General features: G+C 36.3%; 2 protein-coding genes across 3 annotated transcripts; one reads left to right on the top strand and one right to left on the bottom strand.

Annotated features, from left to right (window-relative positions):
* Positions 1-253: 253 nt before the first annotated feature.
* Positions 254-12,604, bottom strand: atg4a (autophagy related 4A, cysteine peptidase). The gene is made up of 13 exons (XM_019098430.2): positions 12,561-12,604; positions 11,885-11,995; positions 11,292-11,363; positions 11,113-11,211; positions 6,272-6,373; positions 6,017-6,089; positions 5,285-5,364; positions 3,990-4,195; positions 3,283-3,361; positions 2,970-3,115; positions 1,457-1,513; positions 1,264-1,375; positions 254-963 (listed from the first exon to the last, which is right to left on the bottom strand). Exons 1-13 carry the CDS (start codon positions 12,568-12,570, stop codon positions 899-901), a joined length of 1,212 nt encoding a protein of 403 aa, XP_018953975.1. The 5' UTR covers positions 12,571-12,604; the 3' UTR covers positions 254-898.
* A 78-nt stretch (positions 12,605-12,682) lies between these two features.
* On the top strand, positions 12,683-15,928 carry LOC109058573 (ankyrin repeat domain-containing protein 46-like). Of its 2 annotated transcripts, none has more exons than XM_042747626.1 (4): positions 12,683-12,835; positions 13,358-13,682; positions 15,143-15,301; positions 15,394-15,928. In XM_042747626.1, exons 2-4 carry the CDS (start codon positions 13,372-13,374, stop codon positions 15,608-15,610), a joined length of 687 nt encoding a protein of 228 aa, XP_042603560.1. In that variant the 5' UTR covers positions 12,683-12,835; positions 13,358-13,371; the 3' UTR covers positions 15,611-15,928. The 2 variants fall into 2 exon arrangements, with proteins under 2 accessions (XP_042603560.1, XP_042603561.1); XM_042747627.1 differs by having other exon boundaries at positions 12,734-12,870.
* Positions 15,929-16,797: the final 869 nt, after the last annotated feature.

A 16,797-nucleotide genomic window follows, 5' to 3' on the forward strand; every position in this document is an offset into this window, starting at 1 on the left:
GTTCAGTTTAGGCTTAATATTAAGAAACGTGCATCATGCACAAGCAGCAATCCAAATTGTTATATCAGCAAATCTGTAGCTATATGTCAGTAAATATGTTAATAGATTTGAACTATACTTAGTATGAAATATCATAATCCTTTTTTACTAGGGTTAGTCTTTTTTTTTGTAATTTATGCAATAAATCTTTTCTTTGAATGAGTTACATATCATACTACACATTATTTTAGACATAAACAAAAGAAGAGTCCTGTTCAGATTTGTCATCTTTTATAAACATACAAAGACAGTGTAGACATGAAAGGGACAACATTCACCGATAAATGATAGGATCTCATAATTTAGTATCTTTACAGTTTATTTCATTTAAAAAAACGTGATAGGACCGATCGAAAATGCACTAAACATTTTTAAATATCTTCACCTGAAGCCATATTTACAGATGTGCAGGGGTGGGTGAAATAATTAACCCACTGTAATAAGAAAAAGGAAACATCACCTTTACCAGTCAGAAACATAAATATGTGATAAAGAGAGGCACTTGTTTAACCAATAAGGTAGTCATTTTTTTCCTTGAATAACACTGAATTAAAGATGTCTGCATATGATCCGTCTCCTGCAGTCAGGAGGTAGTGTGTGTCGAGGTTTTAAAGATATCATCCTCATCAAAGCCTTCACCTCTCCATGATACAGTACGGAAAAGTTCACGCGAACACGACGAGTTCTCTGTTTGTTAAAAACACCGTCTCTTACACGCCCTCTGAACGAGGCTAAACGTCACACAAAGCTGCTACGGGATCCTTGGATGGCTTTTCTGCTCTGCTGTTGTTTTTTGCTCGGTGTTGATCGGAGGCACTTGTGCGGTGTGGAGCACAGCAGGGCGACTGACATCTCTTCATCACACATTCAGGATCTCAAACTCCTCTTCTGACTCAAAAAGCTTGTCTGGGGACTCGATGAACTCTGGAAGAATGAGCACAGACTGTAAAAATGATATTCAGGTTATGAAACAAAATCATGCTGCGTAGTCTTTGAATCACTTTCTATGAAGCCTTTATTTGTTATGAATACTCTATGTATTATTTATCTTAAAGTTTCTTTTGAGGCTTGCATACATTATAACTATGGGAACTATAATCCATTGTAACTTGGATATAATGCATTCATTTCTTCACTTAATAAGGTATCATGCATGCATTAATAATATCCTGATAATGGATTGCAAATATAGGCTTCGTAGAAAATGTTCTCAATCCTCAGTACCTGCTCCTGTGGTCTGCACCTCTGGTTTGGTGGGAGGAACAAACGGAGGCCAATGAGACGGGTGTTTCTCTACCAGCTCGAACATCCGCAAATTTCTCTTCTTGAGGAGCTCCAAAATCAGAGCGGAATGATAAGAGCAAGTTAAAACTGAAAAGAAAGCAAGCTGGTAAATCATGTTCTTGATGGGTCTCACCTGCTGAACCAGATCGCACCAGCTGTCAAAGTCCTCCTCACTCTTGCAGAAAAAGCCCTAGGGACAAACATTCACGTTTACTGATCCTTGAACTCAAACCATGAATGCATTCAAACATCTGTAGCGGAAGACGTTTGGCTCATTCTCGTATTTGTTTTTCGAGAAGTGAAATGGAAGAAAAAGCAGAAAGCTGGTCTTTGTTTCCGATGGATGAACATTTTGTAACTTTTTTTTTAAATCATTTGTCATCTTGGAATATGTACGTGGGTCTGTCTTCAGACAAAGCATCAGTAAAGGGCCGTTCACACAGAATACGTCTGTGTCTAAAAATGCAAGACACAGCTCTCAGAAATGACCTGCGTCCCAAATGACGCACTCATACACTATGTACTCAACCATGTAGTGCATGAATTATATGTGTCCCTGGAGCACAAAACCAGTCTTAAGTCTCTGGGGTATATTTGTAGCAATAGCCAAAAGTACATTGTATGGGTCAAAATTGTCGATTTTTCTTTTATGCCAAAAATCATTAGGATGTTAAGTAAAGATCATGTTCCATGAAGATATATTAATAAATTTCCTACCGTAAATATATCAAAACTTAATTTTTGATTAGTAATATGCATTGCTAAGAACTTCATTTGAACAACTTTAAAGATGATTTTCTCAATATTTAGATTTTTTTGCTCCCTCAGATTCCAGATTTTCAAATAGTTGCATCTCAGCCAAATACTGTCCTATCATAACAAACCATACATCAGTGAAAGCTTTCATGTGATGTATAAATCTATATTTCGAGACCCTTATGACTGGTTTTGTGGTCCAGGGTCACATATAAGGTTATTTTGTCATTCATAATCATAGTACTACATGATTAAAGCTGCGACAGTTGAGTGCATTAAGTGTCCAACATTCCACACTTTGATTTTTCGGTTTATTTAAGTGCACTTTTTCTTTTTGGAATTCTCAGTGTGAATGCACTACTCGCACTGTTTATACAAAAAAACGTAGAACAGTGCATAAGTACACGATTTGGGACGCACCTATGGTTTTTAAAAAAAAAAAAAAGCAGCACAGAATGCTTTCTCTGCCTTGTTGCCGTCAAATAAAACCGTTGCCATGCCGACTTTCTACTGTAAACAAAAGCAAAAGTAAAAAAAAATTGATACATTTTATTCAAGCTACAAAAGTCTTGAGCAGTGAGTGATTTCTCTTTTTTTGCTCTGTGATGTCCATCAATGACAGACTGCAGCAGGTTTCACTTTAAAAGCAGCGCTGTCTCTTTAAAACCTGACGCACGTGATGCGGATCTGACACATTTGAATTTGCATAATTTTGTGTGTTTTTGTGCATTGAAGCAATCTCGTTTAAAATTGTGTTTTAATTTTGAGACTTTTCCAGCATTGCATTTGCATAATTTTGTGTGTTTTTGTGCATTGAAGCACTCCTGTCTGATCCAGAATACGCTTGTGTTCACAGAGAGCTGCGTCAGTGACGTGATCTGAGCTCTCACCAGCGCCACAGATGGGTCCAGGCTAGTGATTTTCATGCGGTGTGGGGTCCTCTGACAGTGATAGCTCTGGTCGTCCACAGCACTGCCTGATTCAGTGTCCACGGCCTGCTGCGTAGTGTGAGGGTCCAGATAGATCAACTCATCATCTGAAAAAGAAATAATGAGAATACCTCAAGAACACATTTTCCAGGATAAAGCATCGCGCTGATTCCTTCGATCAGTTCATTTTCAATGGGACACACGTTGGATCATGCATATGTATTTAGCGTGTCATTTTATTACCCCAAACTCTGTAAACGCCAACAAAACTCACCGATAAATCCAATAAAATAATAGGCGAGGTTGGGCTTTCCTCCCAAAACACCACACGACTGAGGCATCTTAAAACACTCCTAGGAAAAGAAGATGAAACGTGTGTATATATATGACACATGAAAAACTTATTAAGATAGATAATATAATCAGAGCTGTGTAGATGACCTACAAATTGTAACTCTAAATTACACGGCAAAACTTGTAGCTAGTAACGTAATCCATTACATTACATATTTTAGGTAATATAATCAGACTACTTTTTATATAATCAGATAATTTGTTGATCACATTGATTTAAACAGGATAATCTTGAATCTTTAAATTCAAAGAAAAATAAAATATTTTCCATTCGTTGTTATTAACGACATGAAGTACATTAAACATTACATTACATCAAGGTCTCCCAAACGGGGGTTTGTGAGTTTAATGAAAAGCTAATAATTAATTAAATAATAAAAACGCACAATTAAAATCATTTTAAAATAAAACCAATCCAAATAAAACACTAAAAGATGTCATATTTTATTTGTTTACCTGCATTTATCCACGTCATATTGCGATTGTGTGAATATGTAACTAATAAAAAATATATATATTACTGTAGTCTGATTACGAGTATTTTAAAATGTAAAATCTAAGTACTTAGTGAATACGTAATTAGTTACTGAATATAACAGACTCTTCAGACAAAGAAAAGTGTGGTACTTTGAAGGCCTGAATGTAGACGGGGTTGATGCTGTTGATGCCCATTCGAAGAGGGATGACCAGCAGCAGGGGCCTCCAGTCCAGGGGCCTTTGGGACTGAAGGTGAGGTGTCTCTGAACAGCTCTGGCCTGACGCTGGCACTTCTCCTCGGCCACAGGGACCAGCCCTGGACCTGCTTTCCCGGCCTGGCTGCTTACACTGTTTCTCTGGTCCAGAGGAAGAGGTGAGAACATCACGAAGGTTGGACGTGAGAAACAAGAAGATTATTAATCCCATTTAAACTTCCTTCGGCTCTAACGAAGTCAGGCCAGAGGAGAAGTTGGGGAACTTTCTCCCGAGGTTTTTTTCTCCATTTCTGGCTTCCTTCCCACTGTTGCATTTGGCTTGCTTAGCTGGGGTTTAAAAGACACTTCATGTTCAGTGATATTATTGATTTAGTTGCACTGACACTATCGGACAAAAGCTGGACTGAAAATCTGAACTCTTGATACGTTTTGCAACACTGACACTGTTCTTGAACTGAAGTGAATCAACACTGACTTGAGATGAATAATGACATTATCGTAGAGCTGCTGCAGTTTTAATTCACTCTTCTACGAATTAAGGAAGAAAATCTTGCATTCATAGTCACGGCATTAAATGTTGCATGCACTTAAAACAAATATCTGTCAGTGCAGAATAGAAACTTGTCTTCCCTTTGAATTAAGCTTATTTTTCTGAGACAACTGGCAGATATTTGTTTTTGCTTTAATCACAGAATTACTTAATTTTAATCAATTTCTCAGAAAACAAGACTGTATCTTATGTCATTTTATTCTCAAGTAAATGCATCTTGATTTATAAATCTTTGCACTGAAAACAAGACAAAAACAAGGAAGGAAATAACTTATTTTTTTTTTTTTGCAGTGAGGTTCGGTAAAAGTTACTTCCACTTTCTGGTAATTTGAAGCAGAGCCATTCAAGCCATAAGCTTTTTTCTTTTTTTTTAAAAAAATCTGTCGGAAGGTGTATTTTCAAACATTGAAGACATTTAAATTTAGAGACCACATTGACGTATTGTGTTCCACACATTTTATTCCTTTAAATTTACTTGATCTTAAAAAGGTCTTACATTTCCCATCATAAAAGCTGCAGAAACCCTATTTATAGCTCAACTGAAGTTGTTTCACAACCGACGAATATTAACACAGTTATGTTCCTGTTTATTACTGTGTGAAGCTGCTTTGAAAGAATCAGTAATGTATAAAGCGCTATATAAATAAATGTGACGTGACTCATCAGAAAAAGACTCTTACTGATGTCTTCGATAACAACGGTGTTGTCCATTGACACGTACACAGCCAGTGTATTCCAATCATCAAACAGAGCGAGTTTCCTGCAAGCAGACGGCCATTCGCTGTTAGTTCACACAAAATGTTGTGTTCAAAACTATGAGATTTAAATGAGCTTTCATTTAGAGCAGTGTGGCATTCTTTAAAAGACCTTGTAAAGCGTGCATATTATATATAAGTATTATTATTATACAGTGCTTCATTACTACTTCACCCAAAAATGAAAGTTTGCTTAAAAAAAGTCTTCGCCCTCAAGTCATCCAAGATGTATACGAGTTTTCTTTCTTAGTGGGAACAGATTTGGAGAAATGCAGCATTGCATCACTTGCTCAGCATTGGATGCTCTGCAGTGAATGGGTGCCGTCAAAATCCAACAGTTTGAGGATAAAAACATCTTAATGACGCAATTTTGTCTTCTCCAGATGTTAACTGATGGACTGGAGTGCTGTGGATTATTGTGATGTTTTTATCAGCTGTTTGGACTCTCATTCTGACGGCACCCATTCACTGCAGAGCATCCATTGGTGTGCAGGTGATGCAATGCTACATTTCTCCAAATCTGATGAAGAAACAAACTCACCATCTACATCTCGAGCACATTTTCAGCAAATTTGAAATAAAACAAAGACAACTGTGTCCAACAACAAAATATTATTTTTAAGAAATCAGTCTTTGGAGAAGAAAAATGACACTTGCTTGAGTACTTGAGCCACTGTGTTCGGTCCATACCATTCTCCGACAGACTTGCCCTCTCCAACGCCCATCTGAGCTACACAAGCAGGACACACAATACTCATTACTTCAGTACCGCTTCAATGTACAGCACTCACAGAGACTTTCAGACAGACACTGCAATGATGTGCACTTGCTGTGTGAACCAATGGTTTTAAACAAAACGTACAATGGTCACTGAGAGGGCTGGGACGGTAATAATGGTCTTGAATGACATACCCATCTGGTGAATAGAGTAGCAGCTATCCTTCTTGTCTAAAAAGCAGTGCAAGATGCGATGGTACTCTTTGGGCTGACGTTTCTCTGGATCCCATCTCCAATCTAGAACACACAGAGGAGCAGAGCACTTCAGAGCCGCAGTATGTGACACTAGTATGGAGGACCAAACATGCAGAAATTAAAAATAAATAAATAGATAAATAAATAAAAACAAAAATAGTTCATTTGTAATAAAATTTAATCCTGGATTTATATTTTAAATTAATTTTTCCTTTATGTTTTTATTTTCTGTATTTATTTACTTATACTTTCATTCATTTTTATATTTAATTAATTAATTTATTTTTAAATGTATTTATTCATGCATTCATCAACCATTGACGATGTTGATGGTTCCGGGCTTAATGATGTAACTATGAGGATAAGTAACTGAATTCAGTTGCTATTAAATAACTCAACATAATAAATGTGAATCTGTGAAAATATATTGGATCTCTCCAGTTGATCTGGCACACCACACTCTCAAACTCCGAGTGTGAGCTCTCAACCAATGATTCACCGGCGCTCCACAAGGACCGCCTCCCTCATTTCCATGTTGCACACGGAAAAGTAAAAAGAAATAAATGAATAAATAAATCTGGAAATAAATACACATGGGAATAAAAAATACATATAATAAATAAATGCATGAATAAATACATTTAAAAATAAATGAATTAAATATAAAAATGAATGAAAGCATAAGTAAATAAAAGTTAAAAAGAATAAAAATAAAATAAATACATAAAGGAAAAAAGTAATTTAAAATATAAATTCAGGATTACATTTTATTACAAATGAACTATTTTTGTTTTTATCACATCATTTATTTATTTATTTATTTTCCTTTTATTACATTTATTTATCTAACCTTCCGCTCAATTTAACTTTTAGGGCTCAAGCCCGAAGGGGCGAAGAGCCCTATTGTTTTTCTAAGAATTATTCTTATTATTATTATTATTTTTTTTATTTTTTTTTAAACCTTCCGGGGGTTTTTGGAGGCCTTAACATACTCAAAAACTCTTGAAAATTGGCACACACATTGGAACCTGCGGCCATCAGGACGCCGCAGAGGCTGGGACCCGGGCGTGGCACAGGGGCTCTACGGCGCCCCCTGGAACACAGTCAGAAATCTTGAACCATAGCGCACACATACTTGCATGTATTTATATGAAACTCTGTACACTTATAGATCTCATTGAGCCAAACAACTTTCGCGCTCTATGAAAAAGGCTCCACCCAACAGGAAGTGAGCTATTCAGGGCTGTTTCAAAAAAGCATGCTCTGGAATTTGAAATACTCCTCTGAGGTTTTCCACCCGTTCTCCACGAACTCGGTGAACATGATCTCAAGACATTGGGGATGAAAAATTGCCAGGGGATTTTTGATATCTCAAATGGTTTGTCCGTGGCGAGGCGTTGAAATTAGGGCAAAAAATGAGAAACAGGAAATGTCTAATAACATCCACATACATTTTCCGATTTAGATCAAACTTCATCGGATTGTTTGATGTATGATGCCGATCACATAGATGTGACTATTAGGAGTCAAAGTTATAGCGCCACCAACTGGCAGCAGGAAGTGTGTCATTTTCAAAATGGTTTGAATTCAGCATCTTATTTTCACTCGATTTGCTTCAAACTTCATCAGAATAATGCCAAAACACGGCCCATGTAAAACTGTTGTGGGGATATTGATATCTAATATAGTGTTGCCGTGGCAACGTGTCAATCTTGAATATTCTGTTCTAGTGATTTTGAGGCAGATAAAATGCTCAGAATTACATGAAACTCAAAACACATATCAGTCCTAATGATATATAGACAATGTCAAAAGCACATGAAAGGGCGTGGAGGAGGCACTCTATAGCGCCACCTTTTGTCAAAAGTGAGTGGGTTAGTTTTAGCTACAGACACCAAACTCGGTACATAAATTATTCTTATCAAGACGGACAACTTTCTAATTCACAGTCATCAGCTACGATGAACAGGAAGTCGGTTATATTGATTTGAATATGGATTTTTGGAAAAATATAGCTGTTAATTAATGCATACTGCTCAGAGGATAATTACAGTATACACACCAAACTTTTTCTACATGATGCCAAAACATTGAGGAACTTAAATTGCGAATGGATTTTGGATAGCTTGAACGGTTTTGCCGTAGTGATTTATTGAAATAACAGTAAAAAAGTAAACATGAATTGTCTTATATTTCTTAAAGTGGGGGTTGAGGGCCTAGCTGACAGAGAGAGAGAGAGAGTTAACATCTCTTTAATCACCAGAAAAAAAGAAAATCAGTAATTGTGTGTTGTTGTTTTTTCTTTTCATCATTACAGCTTAAGAAATCTTGGATTATACACATGGATTTTTTTATGCTGCAAATAATAATTTGAAACTCATTTGATACTGACCTATGAAAGACATCCTGTGACATGACATTTATCTGAATTTACACAATCTCATGGATGTAACAGTAAAACAGTTCAGCTCACAGATGAAGACTAAGCTGTCATGCAGTCAAAAATATTTAACACATGCTTATAGATCAATAAAATTATTAAAAAATGCTTTTTCACCGAGTGCATAATAATTAGTCACACTGATATTCTGGTGATATTTTTTTCCAAGTACATTTTACCTATTCCAAATCACATCAATCTTAATAAATACTATACATTTGTTATTTAATCATTTATGAGTGATATATAATTGTCCTTGAAGGCTGGAAGTGAAAAACTCCTTATATTCAGGAGTGCTGAATTATTAGCGATGTTTTCTTGCCATGCATTGGTCATAGAGCTCATTGTAGCGGTGCCTCGGGTGTTGAAATAGATTTGTTATACATTATACAGGTTCACACGTACTCCGTCTGCAGTGCATATGCAGTATGTGTATGCGGTACAGAAGCAGCAGCGAGAGCGAGTTATTGTAACGCGAAAGCACATTAAATAATGCGCGAGCGCGAATCTCTCTGTTGGCACGCTTAAAACCAGACACGCGTGCTCAGATACATGCTGATTTCGCTCAGCGCGCGCACTTAAAACGCGTCTCCTCTCGCTCAAACTGTGTCCTGTGCACTCACAACTCTCTATGCTCATGCGCTAGATATTCATTCCTTTTCGCACCTTTCTATTTCTAACCTTTTCTGTTCACATCTTTTACCGTGTGCAGTGTGAACGCTCTGATCCATTAACATGGGCTCGGAAAAAAAAAACGCATTACAAACAGAGTGTGTGAACCTGGAGTTACGTAGACATATGCCCAGTGTATTCTGTTCTCACGCTCCATTTAGCCGCGCTTCATTCTGACCGGTTCAGAGAGCAACACCAAACGTGCAGTGTGTAATACCAATCATGGCCACCACTAGATGGCGCTTTAGGATTACTTTTAAATAATTGTTGTAGAAACGTGTAAAGAGCATTTAAATCTTTTATAAAATTCAGTCAAAGAAAAATAATGCGTATTTTTAAAAGCTAATGCATTTAACTGGTAATATAGTTTTATATAATCATTTCACAAATGTTTATAGCTCATTAAAATTATTTTTAAAAATGGTTATAGATCATGAAATGTGTTGGCAACATTTTATAATAATCTCTCTTTGGTTTACATTAATACATGCATTAACTAACATGAACTAACAATGAACAATCTGTTTATGTTAGTTAATCATATCATTAAAAATATTAATATTCATGTTATTTCACAGTACATAAACTAATCTTAAAATAAAACTGTAACCCCCCTGTCCCAGTCAGCTATTTTTGTCCAATGGTCATGTCTTAATTTTGCAATTTCTGTATTGCAACAGTTTTGAATATTTCTCATGGGGATTTAATAATTTTTGACTTTGGCTCATTTCATCTGTAAAAAAAAAAAAAAAAAACTAATAATAAAGAGTTTTTCTCTTCCAGCCTTCATGGACAATTATATATCACTCATAAATGATTAAACACAAAGTTAAATGTAGTTATTAAGATTGATGTCGTTTGGAATTGGTAAAATGTGCTTAGAAAATAATCACAATATCAACATGCCTAATAATTATGCACGTGGTGTAAATCAATAAAGGTCTCAGTAACACTTCATAATAAAGTCTCATTTGTTAACAATAGTAAATACATTAACTAACATGAACAATATATTTTCACATAATTTATTAATGTTTGTTGATATTAGTTCACAGTGCATTAACTAATATTAACAAAAAATTATAATTTTAATTTTTAAGTTTTAAATATTAACTGACATTGACATGCTATATAATTATTGTTCATGTTCATTAATAGAGTCCATGTTAATAACTGAAACCTTATTAAAAAGTGTTACTAAAGTTTTATATATTGTTCTGTGTGTGTGTCTTTCACAGTCTTGATGGTTTGGATTAACCCTTTAATTGCCGAATCCTTTAAAACCAGACTGCCAGAGAGTTACTGTAAATGCATGTGCCTGGTGGGCACAGTTTTCCCGATGCCACAGGGGTGGCGTTTGCACTGATGGCTTGAGCCCGCCATCGCTGCTTGCAGCTACATTATTAATTTAATTTCTGCAGGTTTAGTCCTCCATATACTAGAGGATGAAATCGGTACTGCAGTACAATTACAAAATACTGGAGAGAATATAGGAGAGTTGTTTCTCCCGCCCCTCCTTCTCAGACTCGACACGCACACAGGTTGCCAGATTGAGGACACGAAACAGGAACCAGCACAATTAACAATGGATATCAACAATCACACTGGTCACCCTTCATACAGAAATACAGTGTAGTGTAGGATAAGTCGCAGCTCTTCCACAGCTTACCTCGACCGAGGTGCCTGCAGACCAAAGCCTGTGCGAGGATCATCTGTCCACAGCGGAGCATGCAGCCCCATCCCGCGTCTGATGAAGGGCCTGTTCCTCCTGCAAACCACAGACACACAGCATCCTCCAATCAAGACTGAAGACAGCTCCACTCCATTTAGCTAGACTTGTTTACTTACCAATGGGAGAAAACTTTTTCCTATATGTGAACCACAGCCGTGAGCGCACATCCGAGAGCAGCTCTGATTTCTCTGGAAAATGATCAAAGCTAACAATCAGAAATGTTTGTTGAGCAGCAAATCAGCATATTAGAATGATTTCTGAAGACTGGAGCAACGATGCTGAAAATTCAGCTTTGCATCACAGAAATAAATTATGCTTTAAAATATATTCACATAGAAAATGATTGTTTTGAATTGTAAAAATATTTCCTAATATTACTGCATTTTGATCAAATAAATAGAGCCTTGGTGAGCAGAAGAAACTCCTTTGAAACATGTAACAGTAAATGATGCATAGTTAGACGCAACTAATCTGAACCCTATGGTAACTATATTTTGTTAATTAATATTGCTCAGTACTTTTAGTGTAATTACACTGTAACAAGGACAAGAGAAACTCAGATTTAATATCTTAATAAGTGGTTAAGGTGTTAATGGTGGATGCCAATACAGAGAGCAGGGTGGACGACATGCAAAATCCAGTTTAATTAGAGTTAATTAATTTAATAAATTCTGAAAGCAAAGTGGCACTACATTATGGCCTGTCTTACTTGTTTTAAGATCATAACATGCTCCCAAGATCCATACTGGCTCGTCTACATCCGGCAGGTCTTCCAGGAACTCGGAGAATGCGTTGATTTGATTCTCATACTTGGCTAGAACTGGAATAATCGGGGACGTGTTAGTGCCGAGACACAATCACAGTGCATTTCTGATAAACACACAGCAGCACTTCACAATTAGAAAGTTAAGCAGAGGTACTTCTGACATCAGCATCCCTCACAAAAACACTGGGATAGTCCCAGATGCTAATGTACCATGTTCTTGTATCTAATAAAATGACATAACAAGATACCATGTATTTACTGGGTACTCTAAGGAACTTTAACACTATGGTACATAACATGGTAAAAGTCCACAAACATGGTTTTACCATGGTAATGTTTTATTAATGCCAGTGCCAACATACAGAGTAATAACTTTAGTAATCTGAGTCACAACAGCTCTATTTGTCTGTATTTACGAGTGAGAGACGCACAGGCCACTGAAGAACAATGAGAAAACTTGAAACTCAGTTACGAAATTTCCTCTGTGTGGATCCCTAGCAGATCTCATTAGACTTTTATCGACGCTTTTCTAACTTAAAACGTCGCCTGAACGTTGTCAGCCGAACGAAGCGAGAAATCGCCGATCTTTTTCTTATTTTTTTAACCATGAACTCCCTACCTGCCTCCATCCTCGGCCGTCATCGGGATACAAATACACCGCGGTGCATTGTGGGTAACGTAGTCCATGTCGGATTCGCTCTAATAGTCAAGCGCGGCAGAAAAACTACACTGACCAGATTGTGAGGCTAAGACGCGGAAGTCAAATATTTGTAATCATAACATGCTCTGGGGCTTGTAGTCACGTCTTTTCACGTCATTTAATTTCTGTTTTCCCACAACAGAGGCTGGGAAAGCAGCGGATTTGAGAAGATACATTCTAGATATCACTCCGAGGTATTGATTTATCTTTTATAAGTTCGTATTATAAAGTAAGTTATTAAGCGGTGTTGTTGGTCACAGTCGTGTGTTTTGTTTGTTTGCTTTGTTGAATAACACTAGCTTGACCAAGCTAGTCCGCTAGCTTGTAATCATTTCTGAAGTTTAGTTTACATGTAATATAAATGATATTTTCAGCATAATTAATAACCTTTATTTTCTAAACGTTTACAGGTTTAGAAGCTTTAACCTATTGTGTGGTGCAAGAAGCATGCATCATAAATACATGCATGCTAACACAGAAACCTGAACTGTACTTTAGATGATAAAACTGTGTGTTTAGACTTTTTAAGCAACTGTTTACAGTTCATTAATAGCTGTGTGGTGTGAGAAATGAATTTGTAAAAAAAAAAAAAAGTCTACATATGACTGCTTGATGATTATAAAGGTAACATCAAAGTAGTTTTTAAATATTAACATTGTGATGTTGTCAGCTGTTCCAAATATGTTCCAAATGTGATTTTTATTTCCTAATCTCAGATATCAGGTGCAGAATGTCCTACGTCTTCATCAGCGACTCCCTGCAGACCACCGTGCCGCTGCTGCAGGCCTGTATCGACGGGGATCTGGCTCACACTAAACGGCTCCTGGAGTCCGGGTTCGACCCCAACACCCGGGACTGCCGCGGACGGACCGGACTGCACCTGGCCGCCGCTCGGGGAAACGTGGAGATCTGCTCTTTGCTGCATAAGTTTGGTGCGGATCTGCTGGCCACTGACTCGCAGGGCAACACGGCACTGCACATGTGTGGCCATGTAGACACCATCCAGTTCCTGGTGACCAACGGCCTCAAGATTGACATCTGGTCAGTGTCTTTATGATCTTGTGACGGGGGATTTTATATATATATATATATATATATATATATATATATAAATATATATATATAATGATACTGAATTACCGTAGTCCTATACTGGCATCCACATGCTATTAGAAGGTACCTTACCAGTCACAAATTTTATGACACTTACATATATTTTATTTAGGAAAATCAAAACTATGAAATAAGAGACGGAAGTTAAGAAGTTTTGCAGGCGTTTTCAAACTTTTCGAAGGCACAGACCCCCAAATATAATAATCACATAAAATAATATAATATAAAGCTAGATAAATGTTTCAAAAACATACAGTGCACTGCAGTTTAACAGAAATTAATACTTCTATTCAGCAACACATCAAATTGGTCAAAAGAGACCGTAAGACATTTAGAATCTTACAAAGGATTTCAAATAAATGCTGTTCTTTTAAAATAATCAGAAATATTTCTTGAGCAGCAAATCAGCATATTAGAATGAAGGATCACGTGACAGTCTGTAGACTGGAGAAATTATGCTGAAAATTCAGCTTTGACTCACAGAAATAAATTACATTTTGCAGTATATTCATGTAGAAAACAGTTACTTTGAATTGTAATAATATTTCACAATATTTTTGATCAAATGCAGTCTTGGTGAACAAGAGTTTTTTTTTTAACATTTAAAAGAAATTGAACAGTTGTGTAAATGTGAAAGAATAAATGTGTACAGTGTTATCTGGAAAGTACTTTCTGTTTAGTTAATCTCAGGATTTCTGGCCGGTCTTTAAGCATAATATCACATTCTGAAAATGATTTTATTATTCTATTTATTATTTTCCCACTTCACTCTCTTTTTTTCTGCTGACCCATTAGTTGCTCCTTGTGGTCTCCTGAGGGCCCCGGACCCCAGTTTGAAAACCTCTAACTAACAGTTAACATATGTGACCCTGGAGCACAAAACCAGTCTTGAGTCTCTGGGGTATATTTGTAGCAACAGCCAAAAAAAAAAATTTATCGATCAAAATTATCGATTTTAATTTTTGTCAAAAATCATTAGAATATTAAGTAAAGACCATGTTCCATGAAGATATTTTGTAAATTTCCTACTGTAAATATATCATAACTTAATTTTTGATTAGTAATATGCATTGCTAAGAATTCATTTGAACAACTTTAAAGACAATTTTCTCAATATTTAGATTTTTTTGCACCCTCAGATTCCAGATTTTCAAATAGTTGCATCTCAGCCAAATATTGTCTTATCCTAACAAACCATACATCAATGGAAAGATTATTTATTCAGCTTTTTATTCAGATGATGTATCGAAAATTGTACACTTAAGACTGGTTTTGTGGTCCAGGGTCTTCTGAAATGTGGTGTCTTGCTCGATAAAGATTGATGATTTATCCTTTAGTTGCCACATAAAGTCTGACCGCTTTATGTCCATGCTTTTTGATCTGAACAGTAATCACAATGGAGCCACTCCGCTGGTGCTGGCCAAGAGACGCGGTGTGAATAAGGACGCGCTCCATCTGCTGGAGGGGCTGGAGGAACAGGAAGTGAAGGGCTTCAACCGCAGCTCCCATTCCAGTCTGGAGAAGATGCACATGGCTGAGAATGAAAGGTGAGATGATTACCAGTACCTGTTTTTTACAATCCCACCTTTTGAACTTACGCATCGTTCTTACTCATTATGGGCTGCTGTTTCTCCTGCAGTGCCATGGAGAGCCACTCTCTTCTCAACCCACACCTGCATCACAGCGATGGCGTGCTGTCCAGCTTCCGCACTACATGGCAGGAGTTTGTGGAAGATCTTGGCTTCTGGCGAGTGATCTTGCTGCTCCTCGTCATTGCTCTGCTCTCGCTCGGCATTGCGTATTACGTCAGCGGAGTCTTACCTTTCGCGTCTAATCAGCTGGAACTTGTGCACTAATATGGAAGCTCATTAAAAACAATGCTTTTTAATTTTTTAATCTTGCGTTAGCTGATGATTGTTCCTACAGTAACCATGCTTTAAATTGTAATCATACATTATATGATTAAATTCTAAAATATTTTTGTGTATATCAATGTAAATAGACCTTTCATGTGCTAAAAAATGTTTTCATTCTGCTTGTGTGTTAGGAAGAATCTTTGTATTGCCTATTCTGCATCCGTTCATGCTGTCATTTCTGTTCCAGCCCACATCACCACCTTTTATATTTCACTTAAATTATTGGATTTACAGATTAAAGTTTCGTGATTGCAAAAAGTGTTTATCCTGCACATACTTTAACACTGGTGTATGTGAAATGGGTTCAGGGTCATTTCTACAGTTTGGTGGATTTTATGTCCTCATGAAACAATACTGATTTTATGTAAATATTAACCAACTTTAATGCCACATGGTTTTCCATACATTAACAAAAAATAATAATAATACTAATAGTAATAAAGCACTCAACAGACATTTTTCCATGTCACCAATCATGTTTCTCAACTACACTTGGAAATAAAGGTAACATATACATTTTTAAATAAGCAATTGTGAGTATTATGTACATCTATGTATTCTCTTTGGTGCAAAATACAGTTTATTATGATACATATTTTTTTTACAAATTATTTATTACATATGTATCTAAATAACATTTAGACATATAAAAACAAAAATAACCATTATAAAAAATGTTGATCTTCTAAATTATGTATTGCATATGTATCTAAATAACATTTAGACATATAAAAACAAAATGATCCAGTATAAATTAACATACATATACATAAGTTTTCCAAAAATGCTGATCTTCTGCTAGCATGCTGTTCATTTCTAGATATAATGCGCTTCATTGTAGAAATTTCATAACACTGAAATGAAAAGTATTCGGTCAGGGTAGGTTATACTACCACGAACAGTGTGTTTTCTGATAGACAAGCATTTTCTCCCTCTGATAAGATTAAATAGATGTGAAGTTTTAATATTTTCTTTAACAAAACTGTATTAATGGCTCTTCATTTCGACCCTTTAGTGATTGCATATAAAATATAATGTATAAAATTGGATTTCAGAAATTCAGCTTATGAATGTAACATTGCATTTCGCTACAGTGAGCTTGAAATAATAAACAAACATGTTTGTTT

This window comes from Cyprinus carpio, chromosome B21 (genome assembly GCF_018340385.1).
Source record: "Cyprinus carpio isolate SPL01 chromosome B21, ASM1834038v1, whole genome shotgun sequence".
Classification (NCBI taxonomy): Eukaryota; Metazoa; Chordata; class Actinopteri; order Cypriniformes; family Cyprinidae; genus Cyprinus; species Cyprinus carpio.